The sequence below is a fragment of the Adiantum capillus-veneris genome, chromosome 10 (genome assembly GCF_014529385.1).
Source record: "Adiantum capillus-veneris isolate H3 chromosome 10, ASM1452938v2, whole genome shotgun sequence".
NCBI classification, from domain to species: Eukaryota; Viridiplantae; Streptophyta; class Polypodiopsida; order Polypodiales; family Pteridaceae; genus Adiantum; species Adiantum capillus-veneris.
The window spans coordinates 155,667,292-155,676,882 of NC_140940.1; the positions used below are offsets into that span (position 1 = coordinate 155,667,292).

At 43.2% G+C, this 9,591-nt stretch overlaps 1 protein-coding gene across 4 annotated transcripts in view; it reads left to right on the forward strand.

Moving 5' to 3' along the window:
* The window catches only part of LOC147449919 (ethylene receptor 2-like), a 56,850-nt gene extending 53,146 nt beyond the window's left edge, over window positions 1–3,704 (forward strand). For 3 of the 4 annotated variants that reach the window (XM_086522259.1, XM_086522258.1, XM_086522257.1), the window contains exons 3-4: window positions 556–2,366; window positions 2,439–3,704. In XM_086522259.1, coding sequence (XP_086378385.1) covers window positions 594–2,366; window positions 2,439–2,984 — 2,319 coding nt within the window. In that variant the 5' untranslated portion in view covers window positions 556–593 and the 3' untranslated portion in view covers window positions 2,985–3,704. The remainder of the gene's footprint in view (window positions 1–555; window positions 2,367–2,438) is intronic. The other variant, XM_086522261.1, reaches the window with a different exon arrangement.
* The last annotated feature ends 5,887 nt before the right edge of the window (window positions 3,705–9,591 follow it).

The following is a 9,591-nucleotide window of genomic DNA, read 5'->3' on the forward strand; positions in this document are numbered from 1 at the left end:
CAACCCTTGTATCACTTACCTCCTCCCCCAGTCATTACACAGGATAGCTTACTTTTACTTTTGTACCTTTTATCCTTTATGGATACACAGAGGACACCCACCTCATGTACTTTGATTTGTCTCATAGGCCGACTTCGGCCTTTTAATAGACGTTAAAAATCTCTCTCTCTCTCTCTCTAAATTCTTTCATTTGCCTATAAAATTTAAAGTTAGTGGAATTTAAAATGGTAGGCATAAGAATTGAAGATCACCTTGTGGGCCTTGTAATCATTCCCTCCTTTGGCAGGCGTCATGATTTTATCACTTGTTTGTCTCAATATGGTATGTCTGGATTTATGTAGGTATAGATATTGACAGTCCTTCCATTTATGATGTGGTTATTTTGTTGATCATGAATGGTGGAAGCTAGCACAGTTTCTAGTTGACAACAATAGTTTGGAAATATCAAATAGTTATAGCAAATCATTTGCTCTTGTGGAACCAATCTTAGGAATTTTCTTTATTGAATTTATGTGCTATGTGAACAAAGTTAAAGTTGGTACATTGACTTTACAGGTGACCATGCAGTGACTCGTTTGGATGTCTTTGTGGCAATGGCAATGCCCAGCGCAGGATTTGCAGTGCTATTTTTGGCATTTTTTATGGTCATAGCTTTGGCAGTGATTAGTCTGCCAGAATCACATTACAGATTGAGCTCTTGTAGTTGTGATGAGACTGAGTGGGATCTTGAATTCTTAATGCACTTTCAGCTTGGAAGTGATTTCTTGATTGCATTGGCTTATTTCTCAATTCCTGTAGAGCTTTTATATTTTATCAGTTATTCAGAGGTATTCCCATTTTGGTGGGTAGTAGCACAATTTGGAGCTTTTATAGTGCTTTGTGGGCTCACACATTTTGTCGCCATGTGGACCTATGGGCCACATACTTTCAAAATCATGCTTATTCAGACTATCTTGAAGGTGCTTACAGCTCTTGTATCTTGTGCCACTGCAATATCTCTTGTTCGCATCATACCTGTTTTACTACATGTGAAAGTCCGTGAGTTGTTTCTCAAAAACAAAGCTGAAGAACTCGATCGTGAAGTGAACTTTATAAGAAGACAAGAGGAGGCAGAAAGGCATACTCGAATCCTTACACAAGAAATCCGGCGCTCTATAGACAAGCATACGATCCTCGCAATCATGCTCGAAGAACTAGGAAAGACTTTTCAGCTAGAGAATTGCACAATATGGATGCCCAATTCTCAGAAAACTGCAATGGAGCTCACACATGAACTTAAGCGAAGAGTTTTACAGGTTCCAGTTGTGGTACCTGCAGATGACGAGCTAGTTAAGGCTGTGCAGGGCTCCACAAAAGCTTTAATGGTTCCTGTTGACTCTGTTCTTGGAGTAGAGAGTAGTCATGAAGGAGCCATGCTGGGCTCAATGTTGGCCATCAGGCTTCCGATTTTACGGTGCTCAAATTTTAAGGGAGGTACACCTCAGAGGCTTGATACAGCTTATGCTGTAATGGTATTGGGGCTTCCTAAAAGAAGTGGGAGAGAATGGGGCCCAAATGATCTTGAAATTGTTGAGACTGTGGCTGATCAGGTGGCAGTTGCTCTGTCTCATGCGGCCATATTAGAAGAATCGCACAGAATACAAGACCTACTTGTGGAGCAGAACAAGGCTTTGCATCTTGTCAGACAAGAGGCAGAGACAGCTGTCCTAGCTAGGAACGAATTCTTGGTCGTTATGAATCATGAGATGCGGACACCCTTGCACTCCATCAAGGCATTATCATCTCTGCTACAAGAGTCTGATATAAGCCCTGAGCAACTGGCTGTTGTAGAAACAGTTGCAAAGAGCAGCGAGCTTTTGTCCACTGTAATAAATGACATGCTGGACTATTCTAGGCTTGAGGATGGTAGCCTAGACCTCGACCTGCGACTCTTTGAACTACCTTGCGTCTTCAGGGATGCTGCTAATTTTGCAAATCCTATGGCTAGAAGCAAGGGCTTAAGATTTGTTTTGGATCTTTCAAGTGAGATACCCAAGCATGTTATTGGTGATGAAAAGCGTCTTCTTCAGGTCACCCTGAATTTGATTGGAGATGCCATTAAATCTACCAAGCAGGGAAGTGTGGTGGTAAAAGTATGGCTGGACACAAAAGAGGACTTCAGTTGGGATCCACAAAAGCCAACATGGCGACCTGCTTTTTGTGACGGATTTGTGTTTCTACGCACAGAAGTGCAGGGCACAAGCATGCTTGCAGACTGTGGCAGGTCAAAGCTGTTCCAGAAATTTTTGCAGGGTGAGAATGCGATGTCAGGTGACCATCATGGTCACTCTGGTTCGAGGTCAACCATGTGTGAGAAGATTGTGAAGGTAACACTCCTTTTCCTTGCATTTTCTGTGCTTTGTGGGTACTTTTTTCTTTGCTAATGACTTGGATTGTAGCTCACACAGCTCATGAGCGGCCATCTTTGGATCGAGAATGATGGATCTGGGTTTGGATTTGTGGCAACATTTGTAGTTAGACTGCAGTTACCCACTATGTCTGTAAGTGTTCCTCAGAAGGAAACCATCTACAGGGACGCCTTGAAGGGGCTGAAGGTCTTAGTGACAGATGACAATTTAATAAATCGCACAGTAACAAAGCAGCTTCTTGAGAATTTAGGATGCCAGGCCACTGTTGTAGAATCTGGACGACAATGCTTGGCGACTCTTGCTCAACCTGGAAGTATGTATAAGCTTGTGCTACTGGATTTGTGGATGCCTGACATGGATGGCTATGAAGTGGCGATTCGCATTCAGAAGAACATTCATCCTGAAAGACGTCCATTGATTATTGCATTGACGGCTGACACGGATAAAAGTACTCAGGATCGATGTTTGAAGGTGGGAATGGATGGTGTTGTGCTTAAGCCAGTTTCACTGATGGAGATGAGCAACAAGCTCTGCTCAATACTGCGGAGGGCAAAAGTTTATTACAATGTTCGGTGATGTTTGTACCTCAGCGAAAGTGGTTGTGTGTATGGGTCAACCTGTGCAAATGCTTTCTAGAGCACATTGATTGTTGCTTTGGCAATGCCATGGCTCAACTTCAGAATCTAAACTCTTGGGGGTGTGAGGGATACAAGGCCCACTAAGCAGTGCAACTCAGCCGAAGGGCTTCTCTGAAGTACACCGAAATCAGCTCTTGGGACCGATGTCTGTGAAGAAGATAGTCTCTTCAGTCACAGTGAGGTAGTTATTTACCCTGTTGACAGCCTCAGTCATGACTCATGACATGAAATGTTCAAAGGCCGGGGCCTGCAAAGTCAACAAAAATTCTTTATTGCCCACTGCACATAGTCAACATACTCTTTATTGCAAATGTTGACTTTGAGGATTAGCTGCTGCACTGGCTTCCATATTTAAGTCGTGCACAGTTCTTCAAAATGAGCTTGTCGATTGTATCATGTTGGCTGCCAACTACCCTTTATTATGTAATAGTCAGGTTTATACCTTGCAAAACTAAATGTTTACAGGAGGGGAGTGCTGGCCTCTTCACAAAAGTGTGCTTCAGACAATTCATTGGGTGTAAAAGATAGTACGTTTGGCTCTGTTGTTGGCCACAAATGGAGGAAAAACTACCATTTCTGTGCTGGGGGCCATTTGTAAAACTTCTCTCTCCCATTGAGATTTCCCCCATCTTCTTTATCCAATGTGTGTGTGTGTGCATGTGCGAGTGCAAGTGGGTGTAGGGTAAATGTCCCGATACGTGGACATGCGCACCTCATTTTGAGGACAAATGTTGAGTACATTGACGTCCGAGAGCACAAGTTACCGAATAATGGGATGTCTAGCGCAACGTGCATTAAGTCTATTAGTGGAAATGGTGGTTCGGTTCTCTACTTGCTACTGCTGTACTTTTTCAACAGGGTGTGTATGTTTGTCTGTCAGGGCATACTTTTTAACACAGCGAATTGACATACTGTCGTGTTTTGTTTGTGGAGTGTTGGATGCGTTGTTGTCTACTTTGCTTAAAACTAGATGTCCTGAGCTATCATTTGCACTCTAGATCACACAGATTGATGCATTCTACATAATAGGGGCTTTTACCCTATTAACTTCTTTTGCAGGCCAAAGCTGACCTATACTACCTATCAGATACATCCTATTGTTACATGTCACTTGGGGCATCGTGCCATGAAGGGCACGTCAAACAAAACAGACAAATGTCAACCCTTGTAATTACTCAAAGGGTTTTGTTGCCTACTTGTACAAAATCTGCCTTTTTTCACCTTAGGTGTTGGAGCTCCTCAACGAGGGGGGAGAGAGAGAGAGAGAGAGAGAGAGAGAGGAGAAGAAGAAGAAGAAAATTTCATTGTCGTAGGAAACTATCCCAAGAGACCTTAAAGATCTATCCGATGAGGAGAGTTGAACTCAAGACCTGTTATTCAAGAGGGAAATGGCAAAGAGAGCTTCAACTTTAGTTGCCTTTGTTATCATCACAAAAGAGTGTCAAACGGTGCCTCATCGTGACAAGAGAGTAGCAGAACTTCAGAGTAGAAGCTGCCTTGGAAGAGAGGAGCATTCTAGTTTAGAATGGCCTTGAACTTTTGCTCCCAAGACAGGGTGGCCAACTGCTGAGGAGGCACTCATCAAAAATTTGTAGGACCCTGAAGTGAAAAGTTTTGCATCATCTTCCCGATGGTTTTTGTCAAGCTTCAGGGGTTGCTCATTAGAGAGCTTGGTGCATGAGTGGTCTCTTTCGAGGGGAATCGAGGCATTACATCATCAGCTGCAACAATGTCAAGTTCCCTCCTACTCCCTGGCACTATACTCTGGTTTTCCTGACATCTTTACATTTTGACAATTCCATTTTGGCTTATCCAATGGCGCCATTTTGAAACCCCCCTCGGGTCTCTGTGGCTCTCCCAACTTTTTGAGACCAGCAAGCCAACGTGCAAAGGAGTTCCCTACCTACCGTTCTTTAGAAGCTCAAGGGATTGGTGTATCCATTTGTGCTTGCATTTTGCATTATTTCCTCCTCTATTACAACATCTATAGATTTATTAGGCATAAGAAAACGTTAGACGCTAGAAGTGGCCATAACATGGGAAGCAAAGGCAGTAGTGATGGGCAACCTTTGTAGGATGAGCCACCTATTGATTCCCATTTCTTTTCTCTGTTTGCATATCACGTAATACAGGTTAAAACAAGACTGGTCATTTTATGACAATCCTTGCTCAATCTTAAAGCTAAAAGACCACTTCTTATGGGAAACATAATTAACGTGCAAAATTCCCCACTATTTGGCCATGGTAAAGTCCCTTTAACCAAAAACTGTAGTTCAATCCAGTTACAAGAGTATAGGAGATTTTTTAGACCACTAAACTATTTTTACCATTAATTTCAAGGGTTGAGGTTGATGCTGATGATCCACATCTTATATATCGTTGTCGAAACCCCATAAATTTTATTCTAGACATACAATTACGTTGTCATACTGCTGATCTATCATATCGCTACGTGTATTATTGCAGTGGTCGAGGAGAAAGAGGTAAGCAAGAAAACTCAGAATGGAGGTGAACGCGGGAATGGGGGCTACATAGAGGCAAGAGCCATGGTGCCAACGAGATTCGCATGGACCCGCTGCACCATTTTCGTGTCATGGAAGACCGTCTTAAACTGCCTGTAGCACTGCCGACGAGTCTCTCTCTCGCTGCCGCCTAGAAGGGTTAAGTTAGGCGCCCCCTAGGCCCTCGCACAGTAGTCATGCAATTGGCTACGATATGAGACGCAGTTGAGTTCGAGGAAATTAGGCATTAGCCTTCCCACGGCACTAGGCGAGTAAATGGGGGCGGTGTGAGGAGCCCGGATTGGAACCCATGACCTCATGCTCCAATGCCTTTTGAGGCTTGAGCTAACCACGTAGCCCGTCCGCGTGCATGTGAAAGGAAGGCCATTAGGAATGCCATTTTCTATGGTGTTATAAATGATAAACTTGGACTGGTCTATAACTAAACCCGGACAAACCTCATGTCCGGGTCTAGTTCTTGGCGGGGTTTAGTTTTAACAAGCGATTTACGGTGCACATCGTCTCGACGGTTGCGCATGGAGTTCCCATCCATTGATCCCCTCACCCCTCCCCCCTCTTAAATGCTCTGTGTCACTTAGTCATGAGGCTAGCCTTCATGACAAAGCACGCCAAGCCGGTTGTCGATTGAACGCAACCTGCTGCTAGGCTTTGACCAGAAAGCCAACCCACAGAGTGGACTTGGCATGTTCGAACATGCGACCTCTTGATCAAAGGGAGTTGCCCTTATTGCTACGTGCACATGCAAGAGCATAGACACCTGTGCTTTATATTTTTAAAGCTTGTGGTGCCCCCCCACAAAGTGCCGTTACAACTTGGCGACTGTGGATGTCAGCTCCAGCTACATGCATACAAGCAAGCCAAAATTCAACCACTCTCTTACGATTAGTTTTCAGTAATTAAGGCGTCTTAAAGCTTCCACCATCCCACTGCAGACCCGGATTGTGGCTAGGATGTAAGCCTTGTTTTGAGTTTGCAGGGGTTGGCCGCTAGAATCGTGTCCACACACCCACACATGCGGAATTGAGTAAGGTTGTGTGTATCTCAAAGTTTCTGATGTTTATCAAATCATCTTTTTTTTTCTAGTATTTGAATATCAGTTCTTCTTCCCAATTCTTCAAAGGCTACGTGAAGGCTACGTGCTTTAGAAGCTGGCCGCGAAGTGATTGAGCACGTTGAACCAAGAGAAGCAAGGCTTCTACACATGCAAGTGCATGTCAGCATTGATGATTTGAAATTAAGAAATACTTGTTCCACTTGGTTAGCAAGGTTGGAGGTTATCAAGTTTATTTATTTTGAACTCGGTTTTTAAGTTTGTTTTGCAGAGAACGACCCTATAACAAAATTAGCAAGGCTATTCATGAGATTTCTACAAGCATTTCCATAGCTTGAGATATATTGTGCGCATACTTGCTTGAGGGTATGTAGTGCATGCTAGTAGCAAAAATTTTGATAGGGAAATGCTAGTCACTTTCCAGGAATGTGAGCAACTACTTTATGAGTAGCACTAATGCTGATGGCCTATCAAGGCATTTGTTCTCAATGCCTTCGAGTAAGAAAGGCACAACAAACATGCATGACATACCAGTATGGTGGACTTAATCCCACTCAAGAACACTTTTTTGCGCCTTCGCTACGATGCAGGATGCTCTGTCAAGGTTTCATCGTTCAACTTATGGTTGGTTATTTGCTTGATAATCGACAAGGTCGATTCAAATTAAGATGATAAACACAAGACTAAATGTAATGGAGATGGCCTATAACATTGAGAATAACGGAATTAAGAGAATTATAGTGACCATTTTTATGAGACTATGAGAACATATATGGTGAACTTAATTAGCAACAGCAACACAACCATTATACTTAATTAACTTGGTATGAACAATAATTTTGTAAGAGAGAGAATTAGAGAACATGGCAATAATTGAGGACCCGATTTATGTGGAGCCGAGCCCCCCTTCAATAGGTATTATAGATTCTCCCATTAAGAGAGACTTGGTACAATACAATCTTTGTGTTCCTTGTGACCTACACGAACATAACGTAAACTTTGTAAAAGCATTAACCATCCTCGGCCTCAGTCCCAAGGCCTCAAACACCTTCGAAGGTGGAGAGAGCTAGTGGAGAATGAGGGTAGGGAAGAGGATGAAGAAACATCATATGAGAAAGAAATAGTTTCTCACTTATCATTACTCTTTTTGTTTAGCATATCATAATAGCATAGTAATGAAGATGGAGAAGATGGCAAGCTTAAGCATTGAAGCATGGCTCTTGGTTGGATTTGCATTCCATAGCCAAGAGTGTTGGTGTAGGCTCTCAACTTCTCAACAAGCTTGGAGAAGGAGATGGAGCTCTTGCACTTTGCCAAGCAAGAATGAGCATGTTGTGTGAGAGAGAGTATACCCCCCAAGCACACCCCCAACTTGCTTTGGTCGATCCCCCCCATCTGTAGTTCATGCTGAAAGTTGATCGGACCTCTACAATCCTAATTCATCACATGCATAGTGTATATCAAGCAACCATGCTAGCCTTGGGACAAGTGTCCCCCTTTCCCCTTTGAGAGAGAGGACTTGATAAATGCATGAACAATTAATTAGATTAGCTAAATTATCATTGGACCCCTTGAGAGGCCAACCAATAGACTTTAGACACCTTATAAGGGCATATGTCACTGTTGCTTCTTTAGGAAAGGCTTGACTTGTGTGAGGGTATGTGTGTTTTCTCTCATGATCCTACAATGAGGGCTCGCCCCCATGAGTAGGGATACTTAATGACTTTTGGGAGTACCTTGAGCCCCTCAAGCACCTTAGTCATGGAGCACCTCAAGCACCTTAGTCAGCACAACAGAATAGTTGGAGAGGAGAGATAAAAAAGTCTTGTTTGTTGATGTAGCTTTGGACACGAAGCATGAACTTCCCAATCAAGGGAGTAATGGAGGCTTGCTGTCCCTTGAAAGCTCCATCGGCAGTTACAATATCTCCCATCTCGAAAGCTTGAATGCCCAAGAGTGTTGATATGAAGTTGTGAGTAGAGCCAGGGTCAAACAAGATGAAGGCATCATGCTTCCTTACCTTTCCCCAAGCATATGAGAGAGGTGATCCTTTGCAATGAGCATCCTATTTTGGAGCTTTGACTGTGGAAGCTCTAGGAGTCTCATTGCGGGCATTTCTTTTGGGACAATAACGATAGCCTTGTCCTTGCTCCTCATACTTGAAGCATTTGTGGTCCTTTTACGAAAAGCTTCCAGCTCTTCAGGAGAGAGTTTATTTTTGCCTTTGTAAACTCCCTTCTCTTGGACTGATTGTTGTTGTTGTTGTTGTTGAAATTTCTTTGGGGAGAGTTTTGGACAGTGTTCTTCCCCTTTGCATCATTTTGATCTTTGTTTTCCATGGGCTTGGCATTCCTTTGAGCCCCTTGTTGGAAATTGATGCGTGAAGCAACCATAGTGTAGTGGATTACTTCGGTGATAGAACCAGGCAGTGGGGAGTTGACATACTCGGCCATTTCTTCAAGTAATCTCGCATAGAATTGTTGCTTTTGCTCAACGAAGTCTATCTTTTGAAAGACTGTAGCCTTGAGATGTAAATCCCAAAAATTGTCAACATATTTGTGAATAGAATCCTTGGAGAGCAGCTTCAAACTCCGCCATTCGGAAAGCACTTTGTCCTTTGCATCGCTTGCAAGAAATTGCTTCATGATGGAAACTCGTAAATTTTCCATGTTTTTGGGGCTTTGTCGTTGCCTCGAAGGCTAGCCCACCATTGACGAGCAGATTTCTGGAAGTGCATAGCTACATGACATAGCTTGAGGACTCCGTGAAGCCCTCATCTCCAAAGGCCGCATCAGATTGCTGGATAAAGGGCAACACTTTGTCGGTAGCACCAAAGGTGCCATCATAGGTAAGGAATGAGATACTATTTCCTCCCTCTTTGAATTTCTTGAGCTTTTGGGACCTTCTCCATGCTGGGTAGGATTTACGATGTCCTCTCCTCTTGTATTCTCTAGGAGAATAACTGTTGCTTT